Source organism: Vipera berus, assembly GCF_964194415.1.
Source record: "Vipera berus genome assembly, chromosome: 7".
Classification (NCBI taxonomy): domain Eukaryota; kingdom Metazoa; phylum Chordata; class Lepidosauria; order Squamata; family Viperidae; genus Vipera; species Vipera berus.
Genome location: NC_138209.1, coordinates 55629850 through 55651541, shown reverse-complemented (window position 1 = coordinate 55651541; position 21692 = coordinate 55629850). Strand labels below are relative to the sequence as shown.

The 21692-nt window shown below is 41.4% G+C and overlaps 1 protein-coding gene across 2 annotated transcripts in view; it reads left to right on the top strand.

Moving 5' to 3' along the window:
• The window catches only part of LAP3 (leucine aminopeptidase 3), a 52431-nt gene that overhangs the window by 11094 nt on the left and 19645 nt on the right, over positions 1-21692 (top strand). The window contains exons 1-6 of one of the 2 annotated variants that reach the window (XM_081332630.1): positions 3216-3269; positions 3625-3740; positions 4895-4949; positions 8024-8129; positions 11856-12015; positions 16217-16381. In XM_081332630.1, coding sequence (XP_081188756.1) covers positions 3222-3269; positions 3625-3740; positions 4895-4949; positions 8024-8129; positions 11856-12015; positions 16217-16381 — 650 coding nt within the window. In that variant the 5' untranslated portion in view covers positions 3216-3221. Of the gene's footprint in view, positions 1-3215; positions 3270-3624; positions 3741-4894; positions 4950-8023; positions 8130-11855; positions 12016-16216; positions 16382-21692 lie in introns of those variants that run through there. The other variant, XM_081332629.1, reaches the window with a different exon arrangement.

Here is a 21692-nt window from a genome sequence, read left to right as displayed (position 1 = left end):
AGATCATTCACCAGCGCGACCAATGCCGTCTCCGTGCTGTGCCCGGGCCTGAAACCCGATTGGTACGGGTCTAGATAATCCGTTTCATCCAGGACCAAAGGGAGCTGATGCGCCACCACACTCTCAACAACCTTCGCAAGAAAGCGAAGGTTGGAGACCGGACGAAAGTTGTTCAATACAGCTGGGTCCAAGGCAGTATCATAAGCAGCTTGAATGACTTCATCTCTAATTACTCTCTTTGTAAAATAGACCACCACATCTCTGGGTAACTTCCTCTGTCTTGCAATCCATGAATTAACACGAAAAATTTTATCCATACTTCCCTCAATTTCAGATGCTGGCTGGCCCAATACCGCTTCCAAAGCTTCAGAGATCAGCTGCTTTAAATCTTCTTTAGAATTCTCCTTTAAGCCCCTAATTCTAATAGCATACTGCATCTGATGATACTGAGCGAGGCTCAATTCTCCGTCCACTTTATCCCTTATATTTTCATTCTCTAATACCTTTGCTTCTAATATAGAGTTCTTTTGACTGAGATCCTCCACTTTTGCATCCAGCTGTTGCACACATTCAGCTACACTTTCAATCATAGACAACATGTCTACCCTCATTGCTCTAAACTTCTCTTCCATCTTCTTCTCCAACTTCTCCTCCAGCTTTTTCAACTTTTCATCCATCATATCAGATATTAATTGTGAATGCTTTTCAAGGGCATCTTGTAAATCCTTAGGCGTCAACGCCGGAGGAGGTACAGGAGGAAGCAAAGCTTGCAACGAGGTCTGTTGCACCGGGGAAAACCCCGCATTCCGAAGAGCTTTAGAGGTTTTGGCCGCCATCTTTCGTCACTTTCACTTATTGCGCACTTTCACTTTAAAGCTATAAAATCCGTTGAGCTAGAGAGTAAAAATAAAAGTCCACATCACCTTGACCTCCTGTACCGCTCTGCCTGCATCTTTATACTCAAAAGTATTCCTTCTGGCAGGGGTGGTTGCTAACGCCTGGCTCTGCTCCAAAAATCACGGAGCAGAGACACTGCGCAGCTCGGAGCAACCCAGGCTTCGGGGGGGCTCAATCCTTCAGCCGCCCAAACTCTCAGTTCAGGCGGCCCCGGAGAGCTCAACCCCTACCTGGGGCCTCACCCCCTCCTCTTCTCCCGAGGAGGGGGCTTCAAATCCATCTAAACAGCTGATCGGCGCTGTTTACGATGGAAAAACACAGCTGCGGAGCGGACAGCCCGGAGGCGGCTGTCTTCGGCACCGCATCGCCACCGGAAGTCCCTAGGTATTGATGTCAGGCTGATTGGTCTGAAGTTTCCTGGATTTTGAAGATGGGAACAACATCAGTTCCTTTCCAATCCTCAAGTAGTTCCCTGGTACTCCAAGAATTTTAAAAGATATGGATCAGTGGTTCAGAGATCATGTCTGCCAGTTCCCTCAGAACTCTGGAATGTAATCCATCAGGACCCAGTGATTTGAATTTGTCTAGAGTTGAGAGGTGTTCTCTTACCCTCTGTTTTGCTTATTTTATTTTGCATTCCTATTCTATTTTTTTCACTTCTGTTTTTGGATCGTATTATCTTTTGCCAAGAATGAGTTAAACAGTTCTGCTTTCTCTCTACTTCCTTGCCATTATCTCCCTTTAGTGGACCAATTTCTTTGACTTTTGTCTTGTTTTTTTTGTGTTGAAAGAAACTTTTTGATATTTGTTGAAAGTCTTACTTCGTTCTGAGCCTTAGCTTTCTTAACTTTGTCTTTACAGGTTTGGGCTATTTGTTGCTATTCTGCCTTAGTTATGTGTCCCTCTTTCCAGTTTGTCCAAGAGTTCTTTGTGCAAACATAATGGTTTCTTCTTGGATTTCTTGTTTTCCTTTTTCAGTGGTATTGTGCTGGATTGGGCTTTTATGATGATATTTTTCAGTTTCCCAAGCTTCTTGAGTTGGCTTCCCCTTTAAGATTTTGATCCATGGGATCCTTCCCAAGCTTTTTCTGAGTTCATCTTTTAAAGTTTTAAGATACTGGTTTGATTGTTCTGTTACTTGTGTGTGTATTGTATTCTTTGTGTTGTATTGTTTTATTGTATTGTGTTGTATTGTAATACAATTTTGTATTGTATTGTGTCTATATTATAGTCTATTGCTTGTGTCTGATGCTTAGCATGTTTTGAGATCCAGCTCTCATTATTCCCAGCAATATGGCCAATGACTGGAGGGGATGGGAGTTGTAATCCCATCTGGAGGCCAGGAGATTGATCACATTGAGATGGGCCATCCTTTCCTAGCTATGTCCTTGTTCCCAATGGTTGGGATCCAACTGAGGCCATTCCAGCTTTGCCTGTAACTAGGATGGATCAGGAACCGTGTGCTCTTGATCCAATTTGCTATTCTGTTGATGAACTGAGTGACTAAATTGTATTGATTTTGCATATGATCTCAAAGGACTAAATCACATCTAGCTTTATATTTTCCTCAGTGACTGGGAGCAGCTTTTTTTTCACTAGCTTTAGCTTGAGTCCACCTACACCCAAAACATGGTTTAATTCAGAACAGCCTTGCTCTAAGAGATCAGGTTTCTTAATCTTTAAATTATGGGGAAGTGTGGTTTTCAGCCACTTTTAGGGCAATAATTACAAAACAATATTTTGTGTAGAGTAAGGCAAGAAAAAAGCTGGGCATATGTGACAAAACAGAAAAAAGAGGTCTACTGTTGCCAGTCTCCTAAAAATTGAAAATGCCCCCACCCTTTTTTTTCCTTTTTTCTTTTTGCAAAAATCATTTAAAACTCCTGGAGGGACAAATGCCTTGATTCAGTATCTGGAAGCTTTTAAGGTGAGTAGACCATGTTTCCTTCCTAACTTTAGCAACTTTAAGATATGTGGACTATGCTGGCTGGGAAATTCAGGGAGTTGAAGTCCATATATCTTAAAGTTGCTGAGGTCAAGAAACACTGGACTAGACCATAGGCTGATTTAGTGCAGGTCAGGTGCTTTCTGAACCTACTAAATCCTTATTCTAGCTTGTTCCTCAGATTTTCCCCCAAGGCAAATTGAGCTAAGCAAAATGAAATCTTCCCAGCAAGGCAGCACTGAGCTCCTTGAGCTCACGCCCTGCTGTTCCTTCCGCTTTCACATGGGGCAGAGTTCAGCCTTGGAGGCGGGACCGAGATATCCTCCCTGCTATAAAATCTTCCGCTGGTAGTGAGCTGAAAGTGCCAGAAGCAGCAGTAATGCAGACAATGCCTCATCAAGAGAGCGACAGTCCTCATGCCGGAAAGGTAAGTGATCTCGGATCTTGGGGCAAGAAGCCATCAAGGGCTGGGAGTAGGAATTTGCAGCAGTTCTGTGATCTAAATAGGGGTTTTTGCCTGTTTCCCAATTTGTGTAGGATCTTTCATTGCATAGCCTTTTATTTCTGAAGACTGCCCTGTCATGATTATGTTTAAGAGGATGATAGGTTTAGGTGAAATTAACCTATTAATTAAAAGTTAATATATCTCACAGTGACCCTTGTTTCAGTAGAAGAGAATATGAATCTGTGGTGGAAATGTTTTGCCCTTCAATCTTGATCCTGTGGAAGGGATCTGCCATTGTTTTATGGATGTTACCTAATGAATCCTTCACCTTCTGTAGGGTCTCATTCTTGGATCCTTTGCCAGCTACGGTGATGATGAACCTTCTCAGTTGTCTGATGCAGGAGAGGCTTTTGACAAACAAGTCAATGGGAAGCTGAAGGAGTTACTGGCCATGTAAGCAACTGGTTGCATTTCTTTCTTTTTATTAAACTGTTGCAAAATGACAGGAAAAATATTTGGCCTTAAGGATGTTTTGCAAGTAGCTGCAGAAATTTTTCCCTCTCTCTATATTTATTTTTTTTCCTTTTTGCCATTCAAATGATGCCGATTCTATTTCCCCCTCTGTTTGCAAGCAAGCCACCTCCCTTTTTGGGACTTGGCCAAAAGTCCATTGTGTCAGGTGTTCTCAGTTTCAAGTTAAGAGCAGGTGACTAGAAAAGTGAGACAGGCTAACAGTCATAATCAAAAGGGTCCTGCAACACTTCAGATCTGATTCCCAAAAGGTTTGCATACAGGTACCTTGATGAACCTGAATATAACATTCATATAAATCAAGCAGCTCTTTTTCCAGGAGAATGTATGTGCTTTTTGTAGCTGCCATGAAGTTCCCAAATTTTTTGTTGTTGTTTTAAAACACTGCTGTTTTATATGCATGGCCCTCTGAAGCATCTTTTGGAAGAGAATCCGAAGTATGCATAGCTTTAATGGTTCACTGATTAGAACCTGGTGATTAGCAAGCTACTAAATTATGCTAATATCTTGTTCATGTTGGATGTTGTTTTTATAAAATCAAAGAGGGAGGAGCTCTGTGTGAATGAGGATTTATAAACTAGAACTTAGATAATGATAAAGTCTTTATTGATGCAAATGAATTATTAGTGGAGACAGTGGTAGGCCTGATTGGTTCAAACCTCTTGTGAGCCTGAGACCCACTAGATTTAAAGCAGTGGTTCTTAACCTTGACAACTTTAAGATGTGTGGACTTCAACTCCCATGTTGGCTGGGGAATTCTGTGAGTTGAAGTCGACACATCTTGCCAAGGTTGAAAAATGCTGATCTAAAGGCTTTATCTCATCATCTGCTGTCCTAGAGAGATAAAGAGTCTCTCAACATAAAACAAGAATCCTGCCATTCACAGGTTGATTTATTTAGCATATTTACTTATTTACTTACCTCTATAATCGAAACCTAAATACATGGATAGAAGGAACACTTACTATAGGGGTAAAACCAGGTAGAAGCTATTCTAGGAAAGCTTGACAGGCTAATTTTCTGATCCAGGTGCTGTTAGTGTGAGTAGGCAACATCTGTTTTGTGTCCTATTCTAGTTCTGGGCCACCTCTGAAGAAAGGGAAGACCCGCATCTTTCATGGTTTGCATCAGGTACGGGATAAATATTTAACTAATTTAGCCATGTGCCTCTTAATTTTTAAAGCGTTAGGGTTTGTTTGGTTTTTTTGGCTAGAAGAAGAGTGGTGGAGCTTTGAGAATTTCCTGTTGAATTTTGAGGAAGAGAATTAGACACTTAAAATATCACACAAATATGACAGTGAACTGAAAGTTCCCATAGTACTTTTTTCTTTCTCCCTAATAAAAAAACATTCTTCAGAACTATCTCATTGGTAAGGTTTATAGAACAGTAGCAATCCTTTCTGTAATAAAAATGTGCACGTCCCATAGTTTTTTCAGTTTAGAGCTTGCCTTCCTCTCTCAGCTTGTTCTGACTTCATAAGAGGACAACAAAACCAGGACTGAAGCAAAGACTGAGAATCAAGTGATTATGGTAGTTAATGCTGAAAAGGCCATCTAGGGATAGGAGATAAGATGGAAAGTTTGTGGATTAATTAAAACATTTGTACAGGTAGTCCTCAACTTAAACGATTTGTTTAGTGACTGTTTGAAGTTACAGCAGCACTAAAATGGTAACTTAAACCAGTGGTCACCTGATCAAAATTCAGCACTTGGCAACTAGCATGTATTTATGATGGTTATAGATCATGTTATCACTATTTGTAATCTTCCCAGCCCGCTTCTGACAAGCAAAGTCAATGGGACAAACTTGAGTTTGCCTAATGACTACATGATTTACTTAACATCTGCAGTGCTTCACTTAACAGCTATGGAAAAAGGTCATAAAATTGGACATGAGTTACTTAATCACCACCTTGCTTGGCAGTGGAAATTCTGGTCCCAATTGTGGTAAGTCAAGGACTATCTGTATAGCTGCCTGTCTTAAAAACTGCTCTGGTTGGCTTACAACCAAGTTTCTTAGCAAGTGAGGAACCTGACCTTTCACTGTGCTTTGAGATAGCTTTGGGTCATTCACTTGGCAGCACTCTGAATGCTGAGTTCCGGAGTACATTGAATGCAGCTCAAGGTTCCAGGGCATCTAAAGGTGACTTCCAACCCTTCAAATATTGGCTGTGAAACTTGATCTCTTAAATGACACTTCAGAACTTAGCTAAGGGACCATGGCAAACTGTTTCTGGGTGTGAAAGCTCTGATGAAAGCTATGGGGCAGGTCCAGGGAAGCAACGGGGTGACTCAGTGTTCCAAAAAGGAAAGCACTTGACTAAAACTAAATCTAACAATTGAAAATGACATCACAGTTTTATTTATAAAAAACAAAAAGGTAAAGAGTGGATTTGGTGGTTGATGTGATTTTGTGTTATCAGAGATGTCAGTTTATGATGCTGGTTTATAATCGCCTTCCCTGTTTTCTGTGTGTAACTCTTATATTTAATCATGCTCCTGGGTTGTGTTCCTTTATCTGTATCTTCTTATCCTGATCAAAAGCTGTAGTGCCACAGTGGTTAGAATGCAGTATTGCAAGCTAATTCAGCTCACTGCCAGGAGTTCGATCCTCACCAGCTCAAAGTTGACTCAGCCTCCCATCCTTCCAAGGTTGGTAAAATTAGGACCCAAATTGTTGGTGGCAATATGCTCATTCTGTAAATCACTCTGAGAGTGTTATAAAGCACTATGAAGTGGTATATAAGTCTATTGCTATCCTTATTCAAAGCAGTGAACCATCCCAACACTTGAGGTTGCAATTATGTATTTAAAGGATTTGATACCAATGTACTCTATTAATCATGGCATCTGGCCCTCTCAATTCCTAGCAAATAGATGGGGAAGAAATGGAGGTAGTGACAGATTTTATTTTCCTGGGCTCCCAAGATCACCGCAGATGGGGACTGCAGCCAAGAAATTAAAAGACGCTTGCTCCTGGGGAGGAAAGCCATGGCAAATCTAAGACAGCACACTAAAAAGCAGAGACATCACCCTGCCAACAAACGTGTGTATAGTCAAGGCTATAGTCTTCCGAGTTGCAATGTATGGCTGTGAAAGTTGGACCATAAGAAAGGCTGAGCACCAAAGAATTGAAGCCTTTGAACTATGGTGCTGGAGAAGACTCCTGCGAGTCCCTTGGGCTGCAAGGCGATCAAACCAGTCTGTCCTAGAGGAGATCAACCCTGACTGCTCTTTAGAAGGTCAGATCCTGAAGTTGAAACTCAAATACTTTGGCCACCTAATGAGAAGGAAGGACTAACTGGAGAAGAGCCTAATGCTGGTAAAGATTGAGGGCAAGAGAAGAAGGGGACGACAGAGAATGAGGTGGCTGGATGGAGTCACTGAAGCAGTAGGTGTGAGCTTAAATGGACTCCAGAAGATGGTAGAGGACAGGAAGGCCTGGAGGAACGTTGTCCATGGGGTCGCAATGGGTCGGACATGAGTTCGCAACTAACAACAACAACACTCTATTAATTGTTTAAAAAAACAAAATAGCCTTCCCCTTTTAGGGCTTTCTTGCAATCATGTGCCATCCTGTTGCGTAACCTTTTTCCATTAATGCAACAGGTTAGATATTGGATATTACAGAAAACATTTTCATTGGAATATTCTTTGGAGAGCATTTACTGCATATTACTAGTTTAGTCTCCCTGTCAGAGATATTTTAAAATGTGAAGGAAGTAAATACTAAAGGTAAAGATAAAGGTTCGCACATGCGTGCTAGTCGTTTCCAACTATAGGGACTGGTGCTCATCTCCATTTCAAAGCCGAAGAGCCAGCGCTTGTCCGAGGACGTCTCCGTGGTCATGTGGCTGGCATGACTAGACGCCAAAGGCGCACGGAGCGCTGTTACCTTCCCATCGTGGTGGTCCCTATTTTTCTACTTGCATTTTTACGTGCTTTCGAAGTGCTAGGTTGGCAGAAGCTGGGACGAGTAACAGGCGCTCACTCTGTTACACGGCACTCGGGATTCGACCTGCCAAACTGCCAACCTTCTGATCGACAAGCTCAGCGTCCTAACCCACTCACCCACCACGTCCCTAGTAAATACTAGATCTGCTCTAATCTTGAAAGACATACTTTGAAATTCTGGTTGGCTGGCTTTTTTTAAAAAAAAAAAAAAAAGGAAAAATGAATTGATTTTCTCTTCTGTTTTTTTGCAGGCCTTTCCAAATGTAGTAGTTGTTGGCCTGGGAAAGAAAGCAATGGGAGTTAACATAGATGAAAACTGGAATGAAGACAAGGAAAACATACGGGCAGCTGTGGCAGGCTAGCAAAATTAAAACATTAGTTTTGTGTTAATGTACAATCTCTAATACTGCTTCTCTAATGAGTGCAATCTGTGTTTTAAAAGGTTGTTTCCATTTGTCAAGCTTAGTAGCTTAGATGGCAGTTGCGGGTCTCCCTTGGGTTAAATTCTGCTGGACTTAAAGTCCATGATTTTAATTTACAAGAGATCAGGCCTCTGCAACCGTAAGATGTACATATAAGGGAATTTCAACAGGGCAGCTTGAATGGCAACTGATAGAACTGCCTGTTCATCACAAATGTGACGGGTGTGTAAGACCCTTGTCCTTGGCCCCATGAGGGAAGGCATGGCAGCAGAATCCAGCCCAAATGTAAAATCTCATATTTTCAACAATCCCACCCTTTGCAGCCTTTAGAACCAAAGCTGGCATAGTGGTTAGATGATCTGGGTGGGGGTTCCCCAATTGTTACACCCGTGTCATGGACAGATCATCATCTCCTGCGGCTGACCTTCCGCTTTGCCACTCCCCGTCGTGGGGTTACTGAACCAACGAAATGGTACCGCCCCAGACGGCTAATGGACCCTGGGCGGTTCCAAACAGCGCTTGGGCCCCCACCTGCCTCCTTTGCTCATAGCTCGGCCGATGCCATGGTGGAAGCCTGGGAAAAGGCAGCCACAGAAGCACTTGACCGAGTTGTTCCCATGCGGCCCCTGACCCGGTGCAGATCCCAGTGGGCTCCATGGTTTTCTATGGAGCTCCGGGAGATGAAACGTCGGAGACGGAGCCTAGAGAGCTGTTGGAGATCCAGCCGATCCAAATCCGACCGATCGCGACTAAGGTCCTTTACGAGATCTTATCTCGCGGCGTTGAGGAGGGCAAGGTCTAATTACTTTGCTACCCTTATCGCGTCCGCAGATAATCGCCCGACCGCCCTGTTTAGGGTGACCCGCTCCCTCCTTAATCTAGAGGTGAAGGAGGATCCCTTACAGGGTCGTGCCGAGGAATTTAGCCAACATCTGCTGGACAAAATCGCTCGGATCCGGACCAGTCTGGATTCCGAATGGGCAGAATCTGACGATGAGAACATGGACAGTCTTGTTGATGTTATCTGGGAAGAGTTCGATCCTGTGACTCTGGACGAGGTAGACAAGATCATGAGGAAGCTGAGCTCCACTACATCCTTATTGGACCCGTGCCCCTCCTGGCTGGTTTATGCGGCTCGGGATGGGACACGAGGCTGGATCCATGCAGTGATAACTGCTTCATTGAAAGAGGGCAGTTTCCCCGCAGCCTTGAAAGAAGCGGTGGTGAGACCCCTCCTCAAAAAGCCTTCCCTGGACCCAGCTGTTTTAAACAACTTTCGCCCGGTCTCCAACCTTCGCTTTCTTGCGAAGGTTGTTGAGAGCGTAGTGGCGCATCAGCTTCCTCTGTTCCTTGAAGATACTGATTATCTAGACCCGTACCAATCGGGTTTCAGGCCCGGACACAGCACGGAGACGGCATTGGTCGCTCTGATGAATGATCTCTGGCGAGCTCGGGACAGGGGTTATTCCTCTGTCCTGGTCCTATTAGACCTCTCTGCGGCTTTTGATACCATCGACCATGGTATCTTACTGCGGCGTCTCAGGAGATTGGGAGTGGGAGGCACTGTTCTTCAGTGGTTCTCCTCCTACCTTCTGGAACGTTCACAGTGGGTGTTGGCAGGTGGGCAGAGATCGACCCCGAGACCTCTCATTTATGGAGTTCCTCAGGGGTCGGTCCTCTCACCTCTCCTGTTTAACATCTATATGAAGCCGCTAGGTGAGATCATCCATGGTTTTGGAGTGGGATATCATCAGTATGCTGATGACACCCAGCTTTTCATCTCGACCCCAAACCACACCAGTGATGCCCTTGACGTGATGTCCCGTTGCCTGGAAGCGGTCCAGGTCTGGATGGGGAGGAACAGGCTTCAACTCAACCCGGACAAGACTGAATGGCTGTACATACCGGCATGTCAGGAAATTCAGATTATTCCATCTCTTAATATTGGGGGCGAGTTATTACCCCCCGTAGATAAGGCTCGCAATCTGGGTGTCCTCTTAGATTCACAGCTCTCCTTAGAAGATCATATAGGAGCTGTGACTAGAGGGGCCTTCGCCCAGGTTCGTCTGGTGCGCCAGTTGCGACCCTATCTGGACCTGGATGCCTTGCGTACAGTCACCCATGCACTTGTGACCTCTCGTCTAGACTACTGCAATGCTCTTTACATGGGGCTGCCCTTGAGAACCACTCGGAAGCTTCAGCTGGTACAGAGTGCAGCTGCACGAGTTCTTTTGGGGGTCTCCCGATACTCCCATATTACACCTCTGCTCCGTGAGCTGCACTGGCTTCCAGTTGCCTTCCGAGTGAAATTCAAGGTGCTGGTGATGACATACAAAGCCCTACATGGCATGGGTCCGGATTACCTGCGGGAACACCTACTGCCGGCGTCAACGTCCCTCCGTCCGGTACGTTCCCACAGAGAGGGCCTCCTCAGGGTACCACCAGTCAGAGAATGTCGGCTGGTGACCCCCAGGGGGAGAGCATTCTCTGTGGGTGCACCAATCCTTTGGAACCGCTTACCAGCTGAACTCCGGATGGCCCCCGACCTTCGCTCCTTCCGGCGTGATCTAAAAACTTATCTATTCGAACAAGCCGGCCTGGCCTGATGGATTTGGGTTTTAAAATTATTTAACTAATGTATTCTTATTTTATTGCCCTGTACACCGCCCTGAGTCCTTCAGGAGAAGGGCGGTATATAAATCAAATAAATAAATAAATAAATAAATAAATTGCTTTGTGATAGCTTTCCATAAAAGAGAGTGATCAAAGAGAATGCAACCTAGAACTAATGAGAAATTTCCTGACAGAACAATTAATGAATGGAACAGCTTGCCTGCAGAAGTAATGGGTGTTCCTTCACTGGAGGTTTTCAAGAAGAGAGCCATTTATCTGGAATGGTATAGGGCAGGGGTCAGCAACCTGAAACAGTGAAAGAGCCACTTAGAACCAGTTCCCTCACAAAAGGAAAAACTGGGAGCCGCAAAAAATGTGTGCGCATGTGCGTACATGCGCGCATGCGCAGAACAGGGTTTGACTGAAGAGTGGAGCCAAGGCGAGATATGCACCTACCCTGCATATTTGAATTGATTGGTTGAACTTTTTTAGTCCCAGTTTTTTTTTTGGACTGCACATGGCAGAGGACTGGGAGCCGTAGAAAGAGCCACATGCGGCTCCGGAGCCGCGGGTTGCAGACCTGTGGTATAGGGTTTCCTGCTTCAGCAGGGAATTGGACTAAAAGGTCTCCAAGATCACTTCCAATTCTATTCTGTAATTCTGTAATTTCATTTTTCTGTTGCTTAGTGGGCTGATAAAGTAGCCTTGGCAAAATTGGGTTTTTAACATGGCTAAATAAAGGTGCATATTGCAAAAATTGCTTTTTTGATGCATTGTGTACTTTGGCCAGCTGAGATTGCTCAGTCATCATTTTCTAACATGAGAAAGTTGGGCGAGGCACTTACTCATTCTTGAATTACTTGTAGGGAGTTGCTTCTAGATAACTCATCTAATTGTCCTATAATTATTTTCACTTCAGAAAACTTTGATTGCAGAAATGATTGTCTTGGCTGATTTTTACTCCTTATGACAGGATGTGTGTTCATTAGAATACTCCTCCTTGGTTCTGCTTGGTCATAATTTTTCCAATGTGTGTTTTATTGTTTAGCTGGATGCAGGCAGCTGCAGGACCTAGAACTTCCTTGTGTTGAAGTGGACCCTTGTGGAGATGCTCAGGCTGCAGCTGAAGGGGCTGCCCTCAGCATCTTTGAATATGAGGAACTGAAACAAAAAAAGAAACCCACCCTTGAAATTCAGTTGCATGGCAGGTAACCAAGGCATTATGTTGGGTATGGTGCTTCTGTTGCAGAAATAATTTGTTTACCATGAAGTGTTGAGAAATAAAAGGCTGTTGAATAAAGTCTTTACTGAAAGTCACCTTTAGACCTTGCACTTAAATGAATAAATCATTTTTCAGCAGTGATCAACCAGTGAATCGAGCATCTCTCAATAGAGGGGGAGGGATATGACATCATATATCTCCAATCTACAAAACAGTCCTTTCAGCAGTTCCAAGAAGGCTTCACACCCATTTGCACCACTAAGGTGACCTTGAGCAGGGCTTTTCAACCTTTTCACCCATTGTACCACTTTTAGGATATAGCAACATCCGAGTACCACCAGTCGCCTAGCAAGGTGTCAAAAACTTGATGACCAAAAAAAAAAGGGAAAAAATGATGAAGTACAAGTAGTCCTTGACTTACAGCAGTTCGCTTAATGACTGTTCAAAGTTACAATGGCACTGAAAAAAGTGCCCCCCAAGCTACAGCTGAGCAAGACACCTGCCTGCCCACCCAGTGGCGTTCTTTTTATTTTATTTTATTTTTTATTTTTTTAAATCCTATTTATATCCTGCCCTTCTCCGAAGACTCAGGGTGGCTTACAATCTAAAGCACAAATCAATGTGCTTAGCAATAGCCTTCATTCTATGTATATGCCTGCTTATTAGGGCTTTTGGGGGCCCCCAAGCGGCATTATTACAAAGTCAGATTATTGCCCCCAACAATCTGGGTCCTCTGGGTTCTTCCTCCTGTCCAAGGTTTTCTTTGCTGTGAGCATTTCTGTTGAGGATTGGTAGCGTGGGTGGGGTGGGAGGGAGTTTGGTTTTTATTTTCCCCCCCTCTGCTGGGTGGTTGCAGCAGGTTTTGGTCACTTCACATGACCCTAGGACACTGTGACCATCATAAATATGAATCAGTTGCCAAGCATCTGAATGTAAATCACAAGACCCTGGAGATGCTGCAACATTCCACCTGATCGGCGCTTCTTCTGGGCTCAGAAGTGCCAGGATTGGCGCTGATTCTGGCGCTTCCGCTCAGCCCTGACAGCCCTGCAGCTCCAGCCATCTCTTGCTCAGGCTTGTGCGGTGCTGCCATGGGTTCAGCTCATTTCCCTTCCCCGCTACCACTTTTCTAGGATGGTCGCGTACCACCTACCAGGTGCCAATGTACCACAGGTGATACCCGTACCACTGGTTGAAAAGCCCTGAGCCTTGAGGACACAGATAAAGCTCCAAGTGGCCTCAATGACCAGCTGTAAATATAAATCCTTCCATTCCTCACCATCCAGTCAGAGCTGAAAAAGCTTCTTGGATAAGAAGCAAAATGTCTTCAAAGAAAAACAAGTCCAGTTGCCTCCTGAAAAAGCACATTTGGGACAACCATGATCTGGATGACTAAGAATCTCCATAGTAGTTTGCCGATTTGTTGCTTGATTATCTTTTCTAGGATCTTCCCATGTATTGATGTCCTGCTGATTGTTCTATAGCAGGCATGTCAAACTTGGCGATGTCAGGTGATGTTGCACGATATATCGCGACTTTTTCCCCATTGCCGGCAATGGGGTGAACGCAGTTTTGGCATGATGCATCTGGCAGTTTGACATGCCTGGTCTATAGTTTCCTGGATCTGTTTTTTTTCCTTTTCTTGAAGATGGGAACTGCATCAGGTCTTTTCTAATCTTCTTGTAGTTCTCCAGTTCTTCAGGATCTTTGAAAGATGTGGTTTAATGGTTTTGGTATCTCTTCTGCTAGGTCCTTCTGTACTTTAGGATGTAATCCATCAAGTCCTGGTGAACTGAACTTATCTAGAGCAGTCATGTGTTCTTTTACTATTTCCTTGCCTATTTTACTTTGCATTCCTAATCTGTCTTTTGCAGTTATGTTATTGGCATGTTGGGCTGTATTTTCTTTTTGTGTAAAAACACATGCAAAGAATGAATTGAGAAGTTCTGCTTTTTCTCTATTACCTGTCATTTCCTTACCATTTTCTCCTATTTGTGAGAAGATTATTTCCTTGACTTTGTTACTATTAATATTTGAAAGAAGTATTATTATTATTATTGACATTTATTGCAAATCTTATTTCATTCCGAGCCTTAGCTTTTCTGGTTTCATCTTTGCAAGTTCTGGTTATTTGTTGGTATTCTGTCTAGTTATTTGTCCTTCTTTCCATTTTCTGTATTTATCCCTTTGTCTCTTAGTTTATCAGAGATCTTTGTGCAACCATGCTGAATTCCTTTTGGATTTCCTGCTTTTCTGCTGTGGTCTGGGCTTGTTTGATTTTTCAGAATTTCCTAAGCATCTTAGGTTGTTTTCCCCTTTAAGAAATCCTTCCCACATTCTCTTTGTAAAAATCAGCTCTTTTAAAGTCTAGGACACTGGTTTGATTATGATCTTTTGCTTGAGTATGTATTATGCTGAATTCCAATATGGCATGATCACTCTTGCCCAAAGTTCCAGCAACTTCAACCATCTCTATCACTTCTTCTTTGTTAATGTCCTAGAACTTTATTTCTTTTCATTTCTCTTTCTTCTTCTCAAAAAATTCTTAAAAGCTTTAACAAGCCTTGTAAATCCAAGATAAGAAAATTATCCAGGCCAATCTCTTGATTTTTTTATTTGTATATCCCTTTTAATTATTAAGAGATCAGCCAGTTTCTCTTGCACGTCTAGTGTAACATCTTTTCCATGTCATTCTTATAGATTGTCATTTTCAAATCTCCTTTCAGATCAGTCTCAGTCTTATCAGATAAAACTTATTTCTGTTCCATAACATCTTTTAAACACAGTTAATCTATGGAGGAAGGTAACTCTTAAAATTAACTTCTGAGTACATTGTTCAAAAATAACCTTCAGTATGTTCAATGTTTCAAGGGACGCGGTGGCTCAGTGGATTAGGATGCTGAGCTTGTCGATCAGAAGGTCGGCAGTTTGGCGGGTCGAATCCCGAGTGCCGCGTAACAGAGTGAGCGCCTGTTACTCGTCCCAGCTTCTGCCAACCTAGCAGTTCGAAAGCACGTAAAAATGCAAGTAGAAAAATAGGGACCACTATGGTGGGAAGGTAACAGCCTTTGGCGTCTAGTCATGCCGGCCACATTACCATGGAGACGTCCTCGGACAAGTGCTGGCTCTTCGGCTTTGAAACGGAGATGAGCACCGGCCCCTAGAGTCGGAAACGACTAGCACACGTGCAGGGGAACCTTTACCTTTACCTATGTTCAATGTTAAAATATTTGCTTCATTTTGTATTTGTGAGTTGAATTTAAATCTTTAATTGTCTCTTCCTTGTCACTTCTCTGAAATGTACAGCCTTCAAAGTCCCATCATATCATTTTTTAAGAATTCAAAACAAAAACATTTTCCTATGGGAAGAACTTTTATAATTAATTCCAAAATCGTATTTCTGATCCATCTGGCTTTTAGTCCATTTATAACTTTTAAAATCTAAATTCTAATCACTATTTGCTCTTTATTCCAAAGTAACATTTTTAAAGTTCTAAAACATTTTAAAAACTTATTTTACTAAGAACTGAAGGAAACTCACTCAGTGCTGCAAAATATGTTGATCTGAAGGTTACTAATAGCTGAGAACTATTAAGCAATTTCCAAAAGTGCTTAGAAAAGGAACATGTGATCTCAGTGTCCTCAAAGGTGCTGGCCATGGTTTAAGCAAGATAGTTATTTCTTCTTCTCCCAGAGAGAGAAACTACTGGAGACTATTAGCTTGTGATCTCCTTACAAAGATTATCTGGAGTATTCATGGGCAATCCCAAGTCCTCTCCTTGTCCAGAGACGAATTACCAAAGAGCCTGTAGCTGCCAGCTCTTCATTCCACCACAGTCATAAGTCTTCAATCTGCCATTTCTTCTTCGGAAGTCCAGGCCAATATTATCTTGTGTGAGCTGTTCAGCTTCAAAAAAAATCAGCTATCTTCCTTAGAGCTCCTTGTCATTCGGAGCACCTCCTTAGAAAGAAAGAATCCTGGCACAAGCTGCAATTCTTTGGATATGCTTCCCACCCTGTCCTCTAGGTATTTGTTGTCTTTGAAGACTCACATGGTTTCCAGGCTGGATTTTTGAGCCTGATCTTCCCTTTCATGAATGTAAAGTTCTACAGTTCTGTTTTGTTTACCACTATAAAGAAACTCTGCAGTAGTACTTGATAGATAAACATTCTGTGTTCCTACTTAGTGATGGAATTGATGCCTGGCAGAAAGGGATTCGCTATGCAGAAGGCCAGAACCTGGCCAGATATCTTATGGAAGGCCCTGCAAACCATATCACACCAACCAAATTTGCTACCATCATTGAGGACAAATTGAAAAGCTTCAGTAGCAACGTGACTGTTCATAAAAGGTAAGTTCAGTTTAAAAGGTCTTTGGTTGGTAGCATATTTCTAAGAATGATTAAATAGAGCTGGGCCTCAGTAAATTATTCATATGACCCATGCTAGTGTTGTATGTGTTGTATGGACTTAACATTATCTCCAGTGTTATACTATGCATCAAATAGCTTACACCAGTATTTCTTGTCCTTGGCAACTTTAAGAAATGTGGACTTAAACTCCCCGAATTCTCCAGCCAGCATTGGCTTTAAGGAGCCCAGACTTCTTAAAGTTGCTGAAGTTGAGAAATATTGGCTTATGCATCTGAACCTATTAACATATGCAACCTAACCTAAACCTTACCCCATTGTTAATATAGACCTCCTATAGAAATTCCCCATAGTTTCCATTTTGTCAAAATCATATCTCCCTTACGTCTTTTAATTGCTGTAGAATACTTAGTCTTTTTACTTTGCTGCATCTGGTGGAGAAACCAAACTCCTGAATTTCTATTCCATTTCCCTTGTCAAGCTTAGGTTTACTTTGTTCAAGCAGGACACTGGATATCTTACTTGTCAGTCTCCAGGCTGAAACTCAGCATTTACTTCCCATTTTCAAACCATAGCAAATAAAGGGTTTGTTTTATATTAGTGTTCACTTTATTGCTGACACAAAAAAGGTTGTAAAATTAGGTCAGTCATGTTAGTGACCTGCTTTATAACTATCACAACATACATAATTTGCAAGTTTTGTTACAGTCAAAAGTATTAATATTGAAATGGCTTAAATTCTTCCACATAGCCCTTGCTTATTTCCACTTTGTAGTGCATCCTGGGAAAATAGATGTACTGAGGTTGTAGATTTTATTGCTGGGACTTGAAGGAACCCTTCAGGTAATAGACAGTTGTGCACTTAATCTTTATGCACATGCTTGTGTGTGTAGTATCTGTGTTGCAAGGTTTCTTCCCCTCTCAAAATATTGTTTTTATTGATTTTACAATCCAAAGGATGCAAACCAAAAGAAGCATTTCTATTCAAAAAAGTCAAAAGGAACAAATATCATGCAAATAAGCATGAACTATAAAGCAAAGTATTGAAATTGCTGGGCAGTTAAATGTTTAATAGCTATAGCAGTTGCAACCTATTTGTTTGTTTGCTACCCATCCCACCAATTTAGCACCCTGATTCTCTGAGCATGCAGGATTATGAATTAAGAGAAGCATTAGGAATTTAGTTGTACAGAAGAGGTATTACAAGAGAATGGAGGGAACTAGCAAAATATTTCCTTTGCAGACTTGGATAAAGCTGTTCTTGCACAGGAATATTGCAATCTCTTCCTTCTAACAGGGAAGTCACCAACATGTTTTAGCAGAGAAAGAGTTGGGCAAAGGATATTTACTAAATTGTTTGGCATAAGAAAACAATATTCTATTCTGCTCCATATGAGATGCTCCATAGTTCAATCCAACAATAAAGCTTCAGGTTGAAAAGGAGACTTTGGAGCTTAAAAACTAAATGGATGTTTTGAAATTTGGCCTTCCTAGTTTACAGAAATAATCACAGCATAAAGCTGGTTTCATTTTTAGTTTGTTTTATTACCTTATAAAATATAAAAATACGAAAGCAAATAATAGGAAAAGTAGCGAAGGAAAAAGGGAAGAGAAAAGAAAACATTCTTAGATGCTGAGAAGGCCTTTGACAATCTAAATTAGGCTTTTATGTTTAAAGTGCTGGAAGAAATGGACTTAGAAGAACATTTTATTCAAGGGATCAAAGCTATTTATATGTCACAGCAAGCAAAAATTGTTATTAATTGGTAACTTAACTAATTCATGTGAAATTCGAAAGGGTACAAGTCAAGGATGTCCCTTGTCTCCTTTGTTGTTTATTTTGGTATTGGAAGTTTTGAACAGAGATATCAGGCAAGATGTGAAAATAACAGGTATCAAGAAGGAAGTTTATAAATTGAGGGCATTTGCTAAATTTGGTTATATTCTTGCAAGACTCCAAAAAACAATATAGAATAGTTGATGAGGAAATTAAATGAGCTTGGGGCTTTAGTAGTTTTTAAAATAAACAAAAAACAACAATGCTGATTAGAATATGATCTCACAGGACAGTGATATATTGACTAAAAAGTCTGGTTTTAGGATTGAGAAAAAGGTGAAATATTTGGGGGTTTTATTGACAAACACAAGCACAAAACTATTTCAAAATAATTATGTGACTCTCTGGAATGATATTAAAAAGGCCTTATTAAGATGGGATAAATTGCACTTATTACTATTGGGTAGAATTTCTGTAATTAAGATGAATGTCGTACCAAAGATGCTTTTTTTTATTTCAGATGTTACCAGTACTTGTAACTGATACTCCCTTTAAACAGTAGCAGAGGGATATTTTGAAGTATATATGGCAAGGGAAAAAAGCAAGAATTAGATATAAACTACTGCAAGATACTAAGGAAAGAGGGGGGTTGGGTTTACCAGTTTTGAAACTGTATTTTTATGCTTCTTGTTTGGTCTGGCTAAAAGAGTGGGTGAACCTCCAGAATAGCAATAGCACTTAGACTTATATACCAATTCACAATGCTTTACAGCCCTCTCTAAGCGGTTTACAATGTCATCATATTGCCCCCAACAATCTGGGTTCTCATTTTACTGACCTCAGAAGGATGGAAAGCTGAGTCAACCTTGAGCCGGTAAGAATTGAACTGTCAAACTGCTGGCAGTCGGCAGTCAGCAGAAGTAGCCGCAGTACTCCATTCTAACCAGTGCCCCACCATGGAATAAGAGGCTATTTGATTTAGAAGGCCATGAATTAAGATTCGGATGGCATGGTTATTTATGGTTTGACAGGATTAAAATAAATGTTGATTTTTAACAATCAGTTAGTCTGGGGAACAAATATAAAATAAGGTTTTCTACAAGGATGCCTCTTTGGGTGTCCCCCCAGAAAACAAATGGTGGCAAAGCTGGATTAGTGGACTTATGGTAAAATAATAACTTTTAACTTTGGTAATCCTATCCTCAAGACTAAGGAAGAACTAGAATCAGAAGGACATGTCTGCCCCTGGTTTACATATTTACAACTGAAAGAAAGATTTAAATTAGACAAAAAGAGCTATGGGTTTGATTTTGTTAAAAATGAATTGGAAACCCTGTTGTGTGATACTGATGAACATATTGCTAGGGTCTACAAAACATTACTGAGTTTATTTATTTATTTTATTTATTTTTGGGACTTATATGCCGCCCTATCTCCCAAAGGACTCAGGGCGGCCAACAACAATAAAAATACAATAATTCAAAAGTTAAAAAGAATTAAACTAGCAGCACCAATAATAAGTTAAAAACATTTTAAAAATCCCTGTCAGTCCAGGTCAGCCTGATGGAAAAGGAATGTTTTAAGGCCATGGCGAAAAGTTTGAATTTGGAAAGTGTATGTAAAGCATTGTATGATTCAGTGGGCAAGGAATTGAATATAATATAAAGCTTGAATAATGGAAGAATAGAATAGAATAGAATAGAATAGAATAGAATAGAATAGAATAGAATAGAATAGAATAGAATAGAATAGAATCATGGAGGTCTTCTAGTCTAGCCCCTTGCTCAAGCAGGAGAACCTATACCATTTCAGACAAGTGACTATCCAGTCTCCTCTTAAAAATCTCCAGTGATGGAGCGCCCACGATGTCTGAAGGCAAGCTGTTCCACTGGTTAATTGTCCACACTGTTAGGAAGTTTCTCCTTCATTCCAGGTTGCTTCTATCTTTGATCAGTTTCCAACCATTGTTTCTTGTCCTGCCCTCTGTTGCTTTGGAGAATAGTTTGACCCCCTCTTCTTTGTAGCAGCCTCTCAAATACTGGAATATTGCTTTCATGTCACCCCTATTTCTTCTTTTCTTTAGACTAACCAAACCCAAGTCCCGCAGCTGTTCTTCATATGTTTTAGTCTCCAGACCTTTGATTATATTAGTTGCTCTTCTCTGAACTTTTTCCAAGGTCTCAACATCTTTTTTGTAGTATGGTGACCAAAATTGGTTGCAGTATTCCAGGTGTGGTTTACTAGGTTTTATAAAGTAGTACTAATACTTCATGTGATCTTGATTCTATGCCTATATTTATCCAACCCAGGATTGTATTAGCTTTTTTGCCTGCTGCTGCACACTGCTGGCTCATAGTCAGGTGATCGTCCACTAGGACTCCAAGCTCCCTCTCACAGTTACTGTTTTTGAGCCAGGTTTCGCCTAATCTGTACTTAAACCTTTGATTTTACCTACCTAAATGTAAAACTTTGCTTCTCTCCACATTAAAACTCATTTTGTTGGATAGGGCCCATTGTTCAAGTTTTTGGATCATGAGCTTCTCTTCTCGGTGTTGGCTATTTCTGCCAGTTTAGTGTCATCTGCAAATTTGATGAGTTCCCTTTCTAGTCATTAATGAAGATACTGGGCCTAAAACTACTGGGTCTTGTGGTACCCCACTGTTTACCTCTCTCCTTGTGGATGTAGTACCATTGAGGACTACTCGCTGGGTACGGTTTGTCAGCCAGCTACAGATCCATCTGATGGTGTTGTTGTCTATCCTGCTTATTTCTTGCTTATTATGCAGCAGGTTATGGTCTACTTTGTCAAATGCCTTACTGAAGTCTAAGTATACTATATTCACAGCATTTTGCTGGTCTATTAATTTGATCACTTTATCAAAGAATGAAATACCCGTGCTGGCTACTGGTTATAACTTTGTTTGCTTCTAGTTGTTCGCAGTTCTGTTTTTTTTATTATCTTTTCCAGCATCTTCCCAGGTATTGATTTTAGACTGATTGGTCTGTAGTTTCCTGGGTCTGTTTTTTCCCCTTTCTTGAAGATGGGAACCACATCAGCCCTTTTCCAATCCTCAGATACTTCCCCGGTGTTCCATGATATGTGGACAAAAGGTTTAAAATTTACATTAAATTACAATTGTAAAAGAAAGTTTTTACAAGATGATGTATTGTTGGTATTTAACACCATATAAGCTATCAAGAAAGTATAAAGCTTTTTTGAATGCTAGAAATGCAAATGTAATTTGCATTTATGGTGCATATCATTTATGGTGGACATAAGATGAAGCAAAGAAATATTGGATTTAACAAGAACAGTAGAAAGTCATGATGGCACCTCCAAAACTTACTTATACTGAAGCTGTGGGAGGAGCGTGACCTAAGAGAGTGCAGGTGATTTTGAAAGAAGCGCTCCAAAAGCTTCAGGTCGCGAAAGATGGCGACAAAGTTTCTAACCTGGAATGTTAATGGCTTAAATTCACCACAGAAGAGAAAGAAAGTTTTCCAATATTTAAAACA